The following is an 18,288-nucleotide window of genomic DNA, read 5'->3' as shown; positions in this document are numbered from 1 at the left end:
CAAAGTCAAACAACTCTACAGAGCATCAGGCATAGACCAATCTCTCTAAATACACAGGTTTTGAACTACCACATAGCCAGCTCATGCCTGAAGCACAATTACTTAGCCTGAAATCTGGAGAGTTTTTTGGATCAGTCTTAAAAAAGTACTTTAGAATCTCTAGGCACATACCACTTGCATTATATTTGTGTATATATTGTACGGTATACAGGCCGTATATGGCACTCCATGTAATATATACCCTGTCTGTGCAGAACTCCCACAAGGCCACTTCTTCTCTTCACCCTTATGCTAACAAGTGTAACAGTCCAAAGAAGAGCTTGCATATATATATAACATGTTGGCAGTTTAGCCATGTACCAAAGCAATAACAACCTTTAAAAATTAGCTCTTTTTGAGAATCCATGAAAGTTTTTAATGCAAAAGTTAGTGTAGTAAAACTCCCAAGTTAGATAAAAAAATCAAGATTCTGCAAAACCTAACCCTTAGTTGCCTGGTCCCACAGAGGAAATCAGGAGTGTGTAGAGGTACCTCAGATTCACTGCCTCAAGACAGGGAGTATCAGCAGAAACCCTTATTCTGCAAGCAAATCCCCCCAAGCACCTCACACAGACCAGGTGACAAATGCAGTGCCCCAAGGAGACACTTTCAGACACCCCGTTTTTAGAGCCCAGAAGCATCCTTTAAGGGTGAGACGCCTCCAACTATTCTTTCAAAGGATACATAATGCCTCTCAATTTCCTTTTCATGAGACACAGAGGACAGACTCTTGGATGAAAGTGAGCATCCTTTCATACCCAAGTATGTCCTAAGAGATAGGAGTCCTGTGTTCAATGCTCTCCTTTAAAGCCCCTCAGACTTACAGAGAACACCCCATTCACCAGCTGAGTCTGTACAGGAGCACCTTTGTCCTCTTTAATCTGTGTCTCTGTGCACTTTTATACACCAAGCAAGACATAAAGCTGGAGATCACTTGCATCAGTAGCCTACCAGTTTGGATGCCTGACTGGAAGGAGCAGGCAGCAGAGGAACCAGCGCTCAGCTTTCAATTTCTGGTCCCTAGAATAATTTCTTACCTTGTGGTCATCATTTCAACACAATACCTGCTTCCAGTTTCATATTAGAGTCTTCTGGATATGTTCTAATTAGGTTATTTCACTAGCACTTTACACTGATCAGCACTATCACTGAGGAGGGAAGTCCCCCCTATGCCATTACTCCACTCCTTCCCACACACATCACTAGCAATATATCCATAGCCCACAGTGATCCAGACTGGGAGAAAGACCCCAAAATTTCAATTTTTTGAAACTTTTCAGTTTAAGTGGGCAAAGAGAAAAAAAAAAAACAAAAACAAAAAAACCCACAAAAACACCACAACAAAAAAACTCCAGAAAAACTAATGCCCCACACTCCCCAGTGGTGCTAACGCAAAGGAGGGTGAAGCACAGGGACAGACAAGTTGGGGAAAGGCATTGCAGGATTGCTACTCCTCTTTGACAGCCTGCAGTGGGTGAGCAAGCCTCAGAAAATAAACTGTGCTGCCATGGCAATTCAAATTGTTATGAATCTGCCCTGCTGTGATTCAATCCTTCCCTGCAGCAGCTGTAGCACTTGTGCTTTTTGGGGATGGCGCAGACAAAGAAGGAAGAAAGAGAGATGGATGTGGGTTAGTTGTCTACCCATTCAGCTCCCTGAACTAGCTTGCTCTGGTACTGTTCACCCACCAGTGTTGGTGTCACATGGGAGTGGGAAGGGAATGGTTACAGCAGTGCCGATTTGTACCTGATCAAACAACTCCAGAGGAGCTAAAGCTGAAGGCAGCTGCCAGTGCTCCAGGTCTGACTCAGCTTGGCAAGGAGAAAGGCATCACATCTTTCACACCAGGGCAGAATTAGGTCCACACCTGGAGAAATGTATTGCTGGGAAAAAAGCTTCCTGCTTCATGCTAGTATCTCCAGGATTAGGGGGTATCCAACAGATTCATTTGGCAAATCCAGCTGTATGCTTAAGATGCCTAAATTCTGCAACAAAGCCCTCACTGTTCCTAATCCTTTGTTTCTAAGCACAAAACAAAAAAATAAATTTAGAAAAATTATGTCAAATATATATATATATATATACACACATACACACATTTCAGTAACAAAATAATCCAGACAAAAAAGCCTAAAGGCTTTCCGGGCTCTTGTAATTTTACTGGAAATAGCCATTCCGGAATAGTATTTTTCAACACCAACAACTCACCCATAAATAAATTCATAATCTTGTTCCGGAATAAAATAATCCACAGAAGTTTATACTGAAATATTCCAGAATAGCTATTCTAGACTATTTCTTGTAATCAGTTGCTGAAGACAGTAAAGCCCTGAAGGCTGAAGAGAAGACAGAAAACTAAAAAATAATAAGTAAAAAAATCTCACTACAAAATTTTGCAATATAAAGTAAAGTAGTAGATAAGGACTAACCTTTTTTCCAGGTTTTAAACTTTTTTTCCTCGTTTTAATATTTTCAGTATGAGAGGTGCTTTTTGTCAGGGGAATATTTTTAGGAGACCTGCCCTTCTTGGGAACTGCAGACTGTCCAGGGGGTTTGCCCCGACCTGGTTTCCTGCCCCGTTGCGCTGGTACTGGAGCAGATTTCTGTGGAGACTGCATTGAACGCCGGGTCACTTTGGAAGGGGAAGATTGGATTTTTGCACTGCTCTTTGTAATGGAAACTGAGGAAAAACAAAAACAAAAGGGAAGGGGGGGAAAACCTCAAAATGAACGATGGAAAGCAACTCTTCTAACAAAGGCTTAAAAAAATAAAAAGGTAGTGCACAATTTACATTGTAAAATAAATATACTTGGATATTTTGAACTTAAGTGGTTGGCATGAAACTATATAACTTCATTAAAGCCAAAGAAAGAACTCTTTATGCCCATTCATTTAGTGGGACTTTCCTATGAGAAAAACATTCAAATAAAAATTTAAAAAAAAAAAACAATTAATCCACTCACCTTATAAATGCTTCCTATAATTTAATTATGATATTTATAATGTGCCATTTGTCAAGAAGGCCTTCAAAATACTTGACAAACTGTACAGCCCATAATACATCTGTTCTCCTCTAAGAGCAGTTTCCACAATTACAAGACATGCCAACTACTTCTAGGGAGCTACAAACCAGTTCTGAGCAGCAAAGAAAATCATCCCACTGAACAGGAGAAACTGATGATAGGCAAAGTAGTATTAATGAGCATTTGTCCAAGATGACAGTTTAGAAAGTTAAGTTCATATAACTATACCCAAATTGTTCTACTTGGAGCCATCCAGACTAAAAATTTTATTTGGAAGGACTTCCAAAAGTCAAACACAAAGTATCACTTTTATTCATTCTTTACACTCAAGCGGTTCTTTATTGAATCTCCCATCCCAGACCAAAATTGATCCTATATGTATATGATGTGACTGTTTTATCATCTGGTGTGAAACTGCAATATGTAATCAGATTTCATTGAACAGAACTTCCTATAATAGTTAGCAATCTCTTTCACCCAACTCATACCTGAAGTAATACTGACAGTTTTATTTTAACAATTCCTTCTGCAATGGACAAATTAAAACACCAGAATGCTAAACAAAACCTACGGATAAGGACATATCCATATCACGCCATTCTACAGCGGCATCCGTGGCCAACAAAAAGCAATTACTAAGTTCAGAAGTCCCAAATTTCTATTTTGTTGGTCTGATTCTTGGTAAGCAGACAGACACTTAAGTTGAAGAAGAGGTAAGTAGTAGATGAAAACGGGAGATTCTGTGACATCAAACCACCCTTGTTGTGAAAGGTATGGGAAAGGAACACACAACATTGAAATAATTGAACAGTGAAGCCTTTACACTAAAATTAGATGGCCTTCTAGTATCACACTGCCCTACCACTGCCTTTTGCATCTCACCGAAGATGAAACTCCCGTGACTTACCCTAATCTTAAACCTATGAACTTAATGTGACACAACTTACAAGTATTGCAAAATAGGGTTCAAGCAGGTTTTGACTGTGTCAATCATTAGAGCCTGACCCAAAGCACTACTGCTGACTGAAAGTGCAGCACAGAGGCCTGCTAATAGTTAATTTCCTGGACTTTTGTACATTTGGAATATTTCTTCTCCTAAAACATTAGTATGTTGAGGCTTTCTGCTAAGCAAATAAAACATGAAATAAAAATCAAAGATACATTTGAAATGAAATCTTGAGAAAAGAACATACTTAAAGATTGAGTAACAGTTTTAATGTCTAGCTCTGTGAGTGACATTCACCGTAACAGTCCAGCACCTAGCTTTACAACTATTACAATTTTTCATTCAGGAGTTAACTGTGATTAAGTATTTGCAATAGAAAATGTCATGGTAAGATGAAATACACACTTCAAACAGACTTCTTATAAAATACAAGTACTACCAACAGACATTTTTAAAGCTGTAGGTGCATTTACATACATTGCTATTTGATTTGGTTACTAATCTAATATTCCTAAATGGCAGTTCAGAAGAAATCTCTTCATTATGGCTGGTTGCAATACTAATACATCAAACACAGACATGATATCCCTAGGTATCTGAGAAGGAGCACCTTCTGGATGTGCAAAGTGATCACTTTCCTCTTATTTATGTATGCCAAAAATTGTTTTCATGTGCAATGATGGCTTAAAATAAGATGAACAGAATTTTAACCAAATGCTGGCATAGCATTACTTTTACATCTCCGAATTGCTGAATGACAACTCATGTCAAGTTGTATGTCTGGAAAGCAAAACAATATCAACTGCATGCTGTACAATACAGTACTACATGTTGTGTTCTGTATTATGCTCACACCAATGTAAAATGCAGCTATTTTTATTTATTTGTGCCATACAACTACTGCTACTAAGAAAACAATCATAACCTCTTAAAGAAATGTTGTTTTGTAAATTCTTTGTGCCTCTGACTCTGCTGAAATCTAGCAAATGCATTTCTATTTTGCACAGTAAAGACACAGCTAGGGTTAAATACACACCTAATTGCAATGTCAAGAGGTTGTGGGAGCACAGGTATGAGTTTAGGGACACTGGGCAATCCCTGCTCCCTTCCAGAAGAACATTTACCCGACAAAGAGTAACAATGCAAACAGCTCCAACCACTTTAGGCTGCCCTCTTGAACCACACGCATCAAGTACCCTTATCTCAGCATCTTCCTACCTGTATACGCAGAGGACCAAATATTAGCAGTATTAACCATTAAGGGGGGGGGGGGGGGTCAGGTCCCATTTGGTATTTTTCCTTCTGCCTAGGGCTGAAGCCGCCGTTTTCAATAGGCACGACTGCAACAAAGCCCATGCTGCCTGGTCAGCCTCCCAGAGACAGCAGCAAATGAGGAGGCTGCTATTTGCATTTGTTGATTTAAGAGAGGATGGGGGGAATGCAAGGGAGTGGGAGACTGCTAAAGCAATTCCCATATTGTCTGCAGGCTGTATTGACAGTGATCATCAGTCACCTGCTCATACTTCCTTCACCCCGGCCTTCAGAGGGAGACCAAAGGTTACGCTGGGTCACAGGATCTGGAGGGAAATGAAAAGACATGCAAAATCAAGCTGCCAACCCACTGCATCTGTAGACAGAGTTACCCCCACTAGGCCACATGTTCCAAAAACTAAGACGTTTTAATAGTCTCATGAGAACTTGTTAAAATATAACGATGAAGAGAATAGAGGGGAAAAATGCCAAGCTCTGCTTGCAATTACTGCAGTATTTAGCTGGGATATTTACAACCAAAAAAGCACATTTGCCTTTTCAGGATGCTGCTTTGCATCACAAAGGCCTTCTCATTTGCACAAACAAAATCAAGCATTTGTGTCGAGTTGCTCTTCTACACAAATATCCACTACTCCAATTTCAGGAGTGGGATGCATTGCATAGTATTCTTTCCCAAGTCTCTTATTTACACCCAAAAACTGTACCTCAATAACTATACAAGCATACTTTGCCATAGTAATGTTAGCAACTGAACAGCATTTCCAAAGTTCACAGAGCTCTAGTTATACTGTCATGTTAGTGAGGGCTATCGGTGACTACCTTAATGCAACACACAAACAGCTTTCATACTTTCAGTTACTGCTCATTCAAACATTCTCCGTTTTTTTTCCCCAAAACTGTTCTGTGAGAATCCCAACACCTATAAACTTCGGATGCAACGTATGTAAGAGAAACCCCACATTCAGTACCTTGGAACTTACAGCCTAAAGATACATTGTCACAACTCAGTCCTCATTCGCACAAGCAGATCCACTGGAGTCAACTGAGCTCATTTGCATGAGAAGGACATGAAAGATTAGACTTCAGATGAGGGATTCAAATTCTGCTTGTAGAAGCAGAAAAACCACCCAGCCACAATGCAGGGCTGCAAAATTTGACCCCAGAATGTTATCCCCAAGATCTTGCCAGAGTAAGTCAGATATTTAAGACAACTGTGAAATCTGAAGCTACTGAAATCTTCAGCACTTGGGAAGGGGATGGGACAGATGACAACTCAGAAGCCTGAGTTCTCATGCAATTCTAATTAGTAAAATTCCCTCAAATAATCCACAGTGATGGTTTCATTCTATGTTTTTATGGCAAGAAAGGGAAAAAAAGATTCAGATTTGTAATATTTAAACATTAGCAATCTGCTATTCAGCTAGTGTCACAAGATAAGACTTAAAAAAGCTGAAGTGAGATTACACGAAGCAAGGTAGGAGCCCATTCTGCTATATATTCTGTGAACACAGCATTGCTGTCTTAGGTGGAGGTGCCAATTAGGACAGTAAAAACAGTAATTTGGTGTTTAAACTAGCATTTCTTTCAAGACAGAAACAACTCGTATTTGTACTGCAGTATTTTTCCTATGCCCCCCTCTGAGACACAAGCCAAATGCTCTTCTGAGAATATAAAAACCTGGCCTTTCTCTCATTTACAGATAACAAATACAAGGAGAAGAGATTTAGCAACTTACCCTAAATCCATGTGAGCATTCCACAGCAAAGTATAATAAATACCTCCTCAGTTCTAGCCTGGGATTTTAACTGTAAAATTAACCTTATTTAATACAGTAAGTTATTATCATGATAGTTTTGACAACTGGCAAAGGAGGTGGAAAAAATTAGCAATTTTTCAAAACAGCTTACTGCCAAGGATTATAAAAATTTATGTCCTTATGTCTCAATTGAACAAGAGCACCATACAAAAGCATAAGTATCTGTAATGCATGCCACCTCTTTCTATCTGTGTTTGGATTACTTCTGGTTAAGAGGTAGCTGTGAGATACTAATTGATATGTTGCTATGATACAAAATCAGTTAGAAGTCATCATTTTGCTATCTAAAAAGCGACACTGCACTTGGAAACTTCAACATCCACCTTGGCAAGACATGGACATTATGGCTTGCAATTTTCCTCTTTCTAGATTTTAGTTTCTGCCACCAGTATAACACAAGCAAAGAAAAAGTTTTAAAAAAGAAAGAAAGAAAAGGAAGTCTTTTGCTATCTTCTGTGAAAAATCCTAGCTCTCTTTTCAGAGCCCTGAAAGGTGAAATGTAAAGCTCCAAGCAAAACCGGAGGAAAGGAAAAGATTTATTTCCTAGTGACTTCCCCAGGCAGCATTGTAGCACACTCTCACGTTATCAAGAGGTAGGCAAGCCAGCACCTACAGAAGAGACCTGTGAAAATACTAAGATCAGTCAAAGCCCACTGCTAACCAAACTAACACATATCACCTCCAAAAAACCCAACTTTTAATAGCCCAGCTGGGGCAGGTGGCATGCAGGAGTGGGGGGGTACAAGCAAAACAAAAGGAAGATTCCTGGAAAGATCACTCCAGAAACCAAGAACTGTGAAAAGTCAGCTTCTAGTCTCACCCTTCAACAAAGTACTGCCATTGCAACCACATTCACAAAAAGATTTTAAAAATTAAAAATGGACAAGTAAATACCTCATATTTTATCAAAGCAACACAAACCTGCGCTACCTGGAGACAGTTTAGGTGTGCTGCTGTTGAATTTGTCAATAGGCCTGGCAAAGTCTAGCTCTTACAAATCAGGTGAGAGTTTTAACATCCTGATTCTTCACCCCATCATTATTGATTTGGCCCAGGTGTTACCATTATTTTTTCCCCACATAGCATCAGCAGGATGAAAGGTGGGACCAAAATGAAACAATAAAATGCAACAAGTTTCAGGGGAAGAAAAGAGAAACAGAGCAATTGGCACTAATCTGTTTTGTCTTAATATCTGAATGACAGCACTGATATTCTTAACATAGTTTATATGTACTAACACAGATTTGGAAAAAATCCACCTAATCTCATTCACTAGTTGAGCAACACGACCGCAATGGACATTAGTATCCACAAGACCTGAACAAGAGCAAATAAAAAAATATTTTCTGTGTAACAATCAAAAGTACATGTGTTGAAGTACTTCCAATTTATAAGAAAATTACAACTACCTTATAAATAAACATGGTAAGATGGTGAGGAAACCAGACTTATAGTAAGGTCACAGCTTTAGGAAAGGCAAAACCTTTATTTTTTTTAAGTGATTACTGCCCTGTAGCAGCACCATCCAGGCCTTGCTGCAAGATGCCAAGACATATTAATACCAAATAAAAAAAGCTTAACGTGAGAGAATGTGGCAAATCAGATTTTAGCCTGAAGCACTGAGGAGTTTTTCATGTACAATTCTGAAGACAGCATAAATCTGCTTACTGTATGTGCCTGATTTAACTACTGTGACCTGCTCATGAAAAGAAGCTGGCTGCAACAAGAGAAAAATGAAACCTCCAGCAGTATGAAATTGTACCATTTCAGCATTTGTTTTTTCCTTTAATGAAACTTAAGAATTACCACGCTTATCTGATTTTTTTTGGCTACTTCAAACAACACAGAGTCTTTTCACAGATCTAACTGTAGCTCTGTCTAAAGTTTCAACACTTTTGTTTCATCTGCAAACACACAGTAGTACTTAAGTTTATACTGATGTAGCACATTTATATACAACTCAGCTGAAAATACAGCACAGCTATTTCAACATAATTTTATTATCAGTAAGAGAAGTGCATCTCCAGGAGCTAGCTTGGAAAAATCTTCATAAAATTGAGAACAAGTCTGAAAATTAAATAAAACTAAACTAAGAAATCGTAAAACAGACAAATAAGATACTTTTAAAAACTCTGCTTGAGCCTATACTACTCATATTGCTGCAGACAGCTTTTGAAGGAGACCTTTAACATCACACGCTGATTAGTGTAATGAAAGAAGATTGCTCTCGCTGACAATAAATGCACTGAATTGGGAGAAAAGCAATGAGAGGGCACACAATGTAGAAGGGGGGGGAGACAGAGGAGAAGGAAGGAAGGAAGATAAAAGCCACAGTGTATTACTGTTTTTATTTAGATTACTACATCATCCTCGTTTGGTCAACCAAATTCTCTCCTGTACAGCACAAAGAGCCATTCCTCCTTCACAAGTTCTTGCATCACCTTTATCTGTCAAAGATCCAGCTTCAAAAAACTGTGGGGATCAGAAACCGATCCCTCTCCAGATGCTGTTCACATCTAAATGATAGATACTACTTTATACCGAAATCAATCTTTGCAGGTGAAACTACTTATTTCCCACATGGCTTGTCCCCAGTTGTTCTTTTGTTTTCTTTCTTTTATGGAAAAGATTTTACTTCTATTATAAATAAAAAGGTGGGTTGCCTAAGTAACTGCCATTTAAGTGTAATGACTAAATAGTAAAATGAATTTATACAGAAACAGCAAACGGAAACTGCTCTGACAATCTCCAGTCATCTGCTGTCTACTTCAATTATAAGCCTCAGATACAGCTAGTCACAGTGCAATACAAGAATATTCTTAGTCATAGTAACAGCTTTCTATTAGCCAATTGAGTAAAATAAAAATTACAAATTATGGTCTCTAAATAGAAAAGCATAATATGTTTGGCCTAGAAAAAGAGTTAATAGAAAAACATCCAACAGATATCCAACTTAAAAAGCCTTTTTAAAACATATCAAAAGCAGAAATTATATGGACCCAACAGAAGATCAAATTTCAGAATGAGCAAACACAGAAGATAATAATAAAGCAACAAGGCTGACTGGTTTTTTGTGTTCATACTCACTCCAAGAAGGTTTATTGAACACTTCTTCACAGTGATTTGAAACAAGTTTCCTGACACGAAGTACCAGTAGTAGAGGTCAGGAAACAGAGACAAAACAAGCAGTAGAGAGCTGGCAGGAGATACAGCACTTATGAGTTTTAAGGAAATGAAAAGATGAAAGTCCAACCTACTGATGATATTGTGGAAATTTGTTCTTGAAACCACCTCAAGTTCAGAGACTTAAAAAGGTGGTAATGTGATGCCAACACTGTAGCCAGCAAGGTATGGACAGGACACCTGACATTTGTACCGGCCAAGCTGCTAAAAACTCATACAGAACAGAGACAGTGAACCCAAAGATAAATAAGCTGTATTTGGGGAGAAACAATCATAGCTTTTGTAGAGAAAAGTCACCTTTCTCTATAAAAGGAGGAGTCAGTAAGAAAGCAGACAATGGAAAGTCAATTGATGTAGTCCATGGATTTGCACTTGACAAGATCTCACATCACAGTCTCTTAAAAAAATCCTTAGCTGGCAATAGATACAAGGGAAGATCCTCATGGTCCTTCTAAAGAATTTCTTGGAAAATACCCTACAGTGGCCAGGAATAAACAGGCGTGTTTCCACAGTCAAGAGAGGGCTCTAGAGAAATCTTGATGAGATCTCTGCTTGGGCTTGTACCATTCAATTCATATCTAGGACAAGAGTAAAGCATGATATGGTAACAACTGCTGAACAATTATTCGAGTCAGTAAAGATGTATAAAAAGATCTTGTAAAGCTGAGCAGTTGCTCAGCAAACGGAGTAACAAATTAAATTCACAGTCAAGCAATTCAAAATAATCCAGCTTCTGGGATCGATGATGGGCTATTAGTTGATGCATGCAAAAATAAAATCTTAGTATTAAAAAAAGTATTTCTATGACAACATTAGTTCATTGCTCAGGAGTAGTCAAAAATTCCCAAATACCAACTCATGAATAATTATAGAAGGAACAGAAAACAAAACAAAACCATCATTATGCCATTAAGTCTTAAATACCTTATGCACTTCTGGTTCCAGTGGCTCAAAAATGCCATAGCTGAAATGGAAACAGCATGGAAGAACAAGGGTGAGCAAGAGGAATTAAACTGATCCCGTAACAATTCCCAAAAAAAGAAAACAGAACAGGATTTTATGAGTCTGGAATACAGATAGCTGAGGGAAGCTAGAATATAGGTCTACAAAATCATGATGGATATGAAGAAGGCAACTAGGGAATGATTACTTACTGTCTCTTCCTGTACAAGTGCTGAAGTACAAGAAGCTATTTCAGTACAATAATACGAGGACAACAAGTTAAACTAACAGCAAGAAAAAGGATACCTCCTTTTTCACAGAACATATACTCAAGTACAGATCTTCTTACTACAGGATGATGTAGGTGCTAAAAGTTCAGATGTCTCCAAAATATAACTGAACAAAATACATCAAGCTCCTTCAGAAGGTACTCAGCATAAAATCATTATTCTGGGCTTGGGAGGTGCTGAGTTGTAGACAGCCAGATATCAGGAATACTTCTGCAAACCTCTCTCCTATGTGCTTATGCTCTTCTTCAGACGTCTGCTTTCAGCCACTGCTGGAGAATGCCTGCTAAAGCAGTTGGTCTTTCAGACTGATCCAGCACAGACATTATCATGCCAAATTCTTTCACCAGCTTTTTTCTTTTAGTTCACACCGATGCTCCTGAGTGACAAGTCATCTCTAAAAGTATCTCTAAAAGTGACCAAGAGACACAGAGAAAACAATCTACTGCATCCTTAAAATACTAACCTTGGGCCAGCAGGCCAAGCCAACATCAAGCACTGTTGTCAAACCACACAGAACATATATTACTACTATCAGAGATATTTCTAAGGAAACAAACTACAATGTTTCTAAACTAAGCACAGCTTCTGCTAGTATAAATACTGAACGCTGCATTTTGTACCCCTGTACACATATCCTGACACCCAGCCAGGTCCACTTAAGTCACATTTTCAGATAAGGACCAAAGACAAAACATCAACACAAAGATTAAGGCCTGAATGCTAAAAATGACTGGTCAAAAACAACTTTTCATACACTCCTCCATTTTATCTGTTATTAACTGTGTATTAGTTGCTGAGTTTATCTGTCTACAACCAATGCAAGTTACAGAAGATACTACTAAATATACTGCATAATCTGGTCTGAATAAGGTCACGCACATCAAAGCCTGTGTTTAAACTGTTCTTAAAAACCCCCATGACTGAGGTCCTACATTCTCTCTGGGCATCCTAATAGGCTAAAACAGTAAACAGCTGGAATAAAATCTTCCCTAATTTTCATATTGTCTCCCTTACTGCATTTCATCTCTCTTTTGAAAGGCAAAATTAGACAAAAATATACTTTCAAAAGGCAAAAATATAAGTCTCATGGCAGGAAATTTTTGTCCTTGATATAGATGAAATTTAAAGCATCTTGTATTGCTTTCATACTTAGATTGCAGGATATTGCTTTTGCTTGTTCACTAAAATCTGAGGTTTGGGGTTTTTTTCAGCCCTTTAACTAGCGATTTAACACATTTAAATGCTTTCAGGAAAGGTAGTTACAAAAATCAAGAACAGTTCTCATTATATTCGCTCTGAAATCTAAGCCACACTTAGTCAATTATTTTCACTTTCTACTGCGGTAATTCAAGGCAGAAATATTAAACTAACCTGCAGGAAAAAAGTCCAGGCCAGAATAATACTGTAATATTTCAAGTGAATCCCTACAATATATTACCTGTCATACTTTATTCCTTAACAGGAGTAGTCAATGTTAATGTGACTTAATGAAGAATCCTGACAACATTATCATATTTCTGAATTGAAATTACTTGATTACACTCCCCTTGAAGTTATTATTTACATCTTAACAAAGGACTACCACTACAGTTCTTTAATGGCTCAAAAGCAATCAAATAACAGGGCAAAACACAACCTGAACGCAAAAAATGTTTCACCTAGCTATGTAAATTTAACAAGTGCATATAACATGCACAAACATCACATAAAAAACAAGCACATGAAGCAAAACGGAAAAAAATAAATTCTTTATGCTCAGAATGGGGTAAAAAGGAGCATACAAAATTTTAATAAAACTCAGTTAACTTTGGGCTCACTTTTAGAATCAAAAATAACAAAATCCCCAGCCTGCACCTCTCTGCCCTCAGTTTCTAACACATGTCCAAAATTCTTAGTTTTGACTACAAGTCTGTAAGAACCTTGCTTCAGGTTTTATTAATGCCTAATGTGTCATTCCTTTTCACAACAAAACAACAGAATTCATAAAAATACCTGGGTAGGTATTTCAAGCCTTCAGCAAATTTGAACATATCCAAGAATTTTGTTTGTTTTATTACCTGAACAACTGGAATACGTAATCAATTTTACTAACTAATTGTTAAACAACTCTTTGATCCCTATCAAGAACTAATCCAGCAAGAAACATTCTGTATGTATTATCGCAAAATATTGTTGGTTTTCCAGCAGTGAAACTGGAGTAAACTAAACAATTTAATAATACTTCTTTCCAGAAGATGCAATTGGACTCAGCAATCTAAACTGCCAGAAAAATATCTTTAAAAATTTTAGGCCAACTTATTTACAGTCTCTTTTGTATAAAGCCATTTTATTTCACCACAATTATCAAAATTAACTTACCATAATAACACATCTCATTCATGATTTGTCAAAACAAGGTCAACCTTCTGAAGAAGCTGAGAAAGATACTTTACGGATTGGGAGCACAGAAACATTAAGAATAAAATCAGGCTTGGTACCTACCAGATGACTTCTGACTGAACGTAGATCATCCTCACCTGACTTCCTCCTGCCTTCTCACTGCAGGTTTGTACTGGTGGATCATCCTGGATCTGCCAGTACAGCTACACACATAGTTGTTCCCTTGCTGAAATCCGTCAAAACGGACTAAACTAGATTAGAGGTACTATGACCACCAACAGTAACTGTAGACAGTAACTATAGACAAGCAGGTGAGGGCAAGGATGCAGAGGTACCCTGAACTAATTTCTGTTTTATTTTCCATATGGTTCTTGACCTGCTGACAAAAGATTAAGAAAAATAATGAGGATGGAGAGGGCAGGAAACATGACTAATTTCTTGCCTTCTTGCTTCTGTTCCTTTGGTACTTCCAGTGAGAGTTCTGTGACACTGGTCTACTTGTTCTTTATTCACCTAATGCCAGCTGTGAAAATGCTTACCATGAGAACAAACTATTCTGGTCAATAATAGTAAAGTAATTAATTAAAATATGGTTCCCATCTTTAAAAACCTCTCCTCCTGTCAAATTTGAAGGGAATGAAGATAGAAAAGCCCAAACAGTTTGACAGAAAAGCCTTTTACTATGGAAACATGACAATAGGTCCCCAGAATAGCAGAGGGATTACATTCCGGGATAACTCTCTTTATTCCATTTCCCTTCTTTCTAAGGCAGATAGCTGTACATTATAAAGCACAGTGGCCATTTGTTAAAGGGACTCTATAAGCCTGTGTAGAAACATCCTTAAAAGCATGAAGATGATAAAGCATTCATAATAGGCAGCTTCAAGACAGAACTTTGTGAGTATGAAGAAACACTAAGTATATAGTTTAAACCTTCAATCATCACAGAAACAAAGACTACTTCACTTTCTTAGCAGTTAGCTTAATATAAAGTGCTGCTGCAGCCAATATATTACCATTAAACAGAAGCATTTAACTAATATAATACAAACAGCAAATCTAGTTTAAGTCCAAGATTCTTCACAAGCACACAAAAATCCAAGATTATCAAAAGCCTTCCTAACAGTATTAAATAAAACACATTCCCAGAGTTTCTATGAACAGACAAAAATCATTTCCCAGAAACTATCCTATTAGCCTTAAACTACATACAGAAAAATTAACATTTCATCCTCATCAGCTGCTCACAAATCAAATCTTCAGTCTTATCTGCATACAGCCAGCTCGTTTTTAAAATTCTGCTGTAATTGAGGGAAAAAATAATTAAGCAATATTATTAGTCATCTTACCATTGCTCCCTGGTGGTTGTAATGCATCTCCTGTCAAGCTACACCATCCAACTGGGAAAATATCTCGAGAATCGCATCTGCACCAATAGTCAAATGCTCCTCTCCAGCCATCAAATGTAACAAAAACTTCATCTCCTTTAACATCTCCAATGGTTGCTGGACAAATCAAGTATGGGTTCTTTCTATCTATAGCTTCAAGTTTCATTCCAACTTTAAAGCAGTTTGGCACAGGTTTTGGTGGTTCCTACAAAAGTAAGAGCGGTAGAATATTTGTATTTCTATGGCCTCTGTTTTTCTTCAACATCCTTACTTCTTATACTCACTACTCTCAAAAAGTTATAGCAGACATTCAAGAAAACTTACTCATCTTTCAAATTTGCTTTTGCTCTTCTGTAATTACACAAATCTAGATTCTGTTCCCACAAACACAGCTGGGATAATTAGCAAAATTCTCCATGACAGGAAGACCCTGCTGAAAGTATTTACATAAGCAATAGGTTGCACCCAATACATTATGTCTGGGCAGCAAGACAGCAAAGACACTAAAATAAAATTATTACATGCTAATAAAGAAGAGGAGGTTTGCAGGGAATGGATATTTCTGGGGACTGATAACTGTCTAGTAAAAGCTTCACCTCCCAGCTAATCCATGAAAAATTCATTAGCATTGGACATTATTTATAGGCCTCTGTTAACTCTGTTGGCCTTAGACCAATTCCAAGAGGATAAAAGAAAACCAAAAATCAAGTGACCAGCATAAGTGTACCCCCACAGCAGGAGTTGTGACCTGATGGAACCTGAATTACCACTTCAGCCTCAGGAACCTCATTATCCAAGAGCCATCTCAGATGTGCTGGTAGGCTAGCACTGGGAAGCATGGCTCATCATGCCTCAGAAAATTTATATAATCTAATAACAAAAAATTATATAATTATACAAAGTTAACACGCAAGCAATGTGATTGCAAGTCTGAACCGAATTGTTTGACTTGCTGACGTACTTGTCAATGTCACTCACAGGATTAAAAATGAAGTCACTCCATGTGACAGCAGGGTTTTACCACCTCAACAAAAACCCGAACCAAGTCATTTTAATATTACTGTTGTTTTTATATCCTTTTTCATGTTTCACGATAATTTACTCGAGTCATGTTTAAAAAACTGAACTGCTTTTTCTCCTATTTTCAACTGCTTTCTCACTACATTCTAAATGATGAGTATGTGCCTAATGAAAACATTTAACAAAACACTTCTAAGCACCACTGTATTCTGATGGCTCTTATTCCCCACTAAAATTTTTTTTACTCCTGTGCACAAATCACATGAATATGGCGCTGTTAAGAAATGTGACATGTATCATATCTTAAATCCACGAGACAAAAAACTCAGGAAAAGAGATGCCCATCTCAAAGGACTAGAAGCAGATTGCTTCCTGTCAAGCTTTGCAGCTTGCCAACCCAGTTCAAAGTAATTTTAAATAATAGTCTTGCCTTCCCACGCTGCAGACAACAGGGTAATATTTTGGCATCCTCATTCAAAAAATGTAGCCATGGACCAATTGATAGAAAGTTGTTTACTAGCAGTCTCTTTCTTCTTACCTTCTTAAAGAATGCTGCGGGTGCCATTTCAGCTCCATTGAGAGTTCTTAAGAGAAACATTGGCCAAGATGATGCATTCATCTGAAATCCTGAGTAACAAACAAAAAAATAGCCCTACTTCCAGTTTGTAAAATAAAACAGGAGAAGAAGGACATAAAGTCTGTTTTAACTAATGCCTCATTCCCTCTGTTTTGGACTTGGCCAAAATAAAAGTAGCCAAGAAGGAACAAACAGGGTGACTGTCAATGCAGAAAGCCATGCAATACATTTCCATTCTGAGCAACATGTCTGCTATTTGTACTATTACAGATAAACATCTAGAACTTAATGACATGCAAGTTCTAGTACAGGAGATCATAAGGTTGTCCCACACAGTCCCTGGCCCAGTGAAACTTCCCCAGCCCAAGCGCCTAGTTTATTTTTCAGGTCTGCTTTTTGCTTACATTCTAAAACAATATCCTCTGCTTCAACTTCTCTCATTTATTGAGGAGATACCTTTTTGTTTTCAAGACTCTTGTAATTCTTTCACCAGACCACAGACAAAAACCAAACAATCCGTTCCTTCTCCAACCCCCATTAAAATAAATAAATAAATAAGTATAGCCTTAAAAACCAAAGAACGTGTAACAGGGAAGAACTGAAATACAATTATTTTAATAAATGCATGCATTATATTGGAAAACATGAACAGGAAGATGTTTCTACTTTAATATTCTTCATTAACAAGTGAATAAAAGGCACAAACTATAATCAAATTTGTTTAGATGATCTACCTTATTCAAGCAGAACAAAGGTTTGTCTGAAAACATTCTCATTCCAGATAATCTTCCCCCTGAAGCAACTACTTTCCAGTTAAAAAATAAAACAAAAAAAAAAATCCCTTTGCTTTCTGCACTTTCCAAATGGATGTTTCAAAGTAATGAATAAGATAACAGACATAGTGGACATTTTTTCTGCGTCTTTAGAAGTTATGTCTGGCACAGTTCTACAGAAAAACAGACATAAGAAAAAATTGGAAATTCTTCCACAAAGCAAATAGTACTAGAATCTGCCAGGAACTGATGAGTTCTCTCATAACTGAGCCTCGACAATTCTCTTGAAAAAAAAAGTAACTAGAAAGGTGAAACATATCTGCAATTCTTGATCAGTTAAATCATTAAGTCATCTAAAATGGGATTATATTCTATAATGGTTCTTTAACTAGTAGCTTTAAGCTATATTCAGTTGCATAAACACTTTTCAAGTTGGAACTACCTACGCAGCACCTAAATGAATACTATGCTCATATTTGATAAATGGTGTCATAAACTGAAGACTGCTGAGCTGATTATCAGCCCTGGTTTGATAATGGAGTCTTTATACAACCTAAACATGCTTGGTTTTCTGAAACACAATATTCCTAACCAGCTAGTCCAGAAAAGACATATATGCAAGACAGAGAAATGACAACTG

The 18,288-nt window shown here is 37.5% G+C and overlaps 1 protein-coding gene across 1 annotated transcript in view; it reads right to left on the bottom strand.

Moving 5' to 3' along the window:
* Nucleotides 1-18,288, bottom strand: part of SCML2 (Scm polycomb group protein like 2) — a 56,741-nt gene that overhangs the window by 17,824 nt on the left and 20,629 nt on the right. Inside the window, exons 5-7 of the mRNA XM_074929795.1 lie at nucleotides 16,837-16,925; nucleotides 15,240-15,483; nucleotides 2,469-2,719 (exon numbers count right to left, since the gene is read on the bottom strand). Of these exons, the coding sequence (XP_074785896.1) occupies nucleotides 2,469-2,719; nucleotides 15,240-15,483; nucleotides 16,837-16,925 (584 nt within the window). The remainder of the gene's footprint in view (nucleotides 1-2,468; nucleotides 2,720-15,239; nucleotides 15,484-16,836; nucleotides 16,926-18,288) is intronic.

This window comes from Athene noctua, chromosome 1 (genome assembly GCF_965140245.1).
Source record: "Athene noctua chromosome 1, bAthNoc1.hap1.1, whole genome shotgun sequence".
Lineage (NCBI taxonomy): Eukaryota > Metazoa > Chordata > Aves > Strigiformes > Strigidae > Athene > Athene noctua.
Note: the sequence above shows the minus strand (reverse complement) of the source record. Positions and strands in the feature narration are given on the sequence as shown.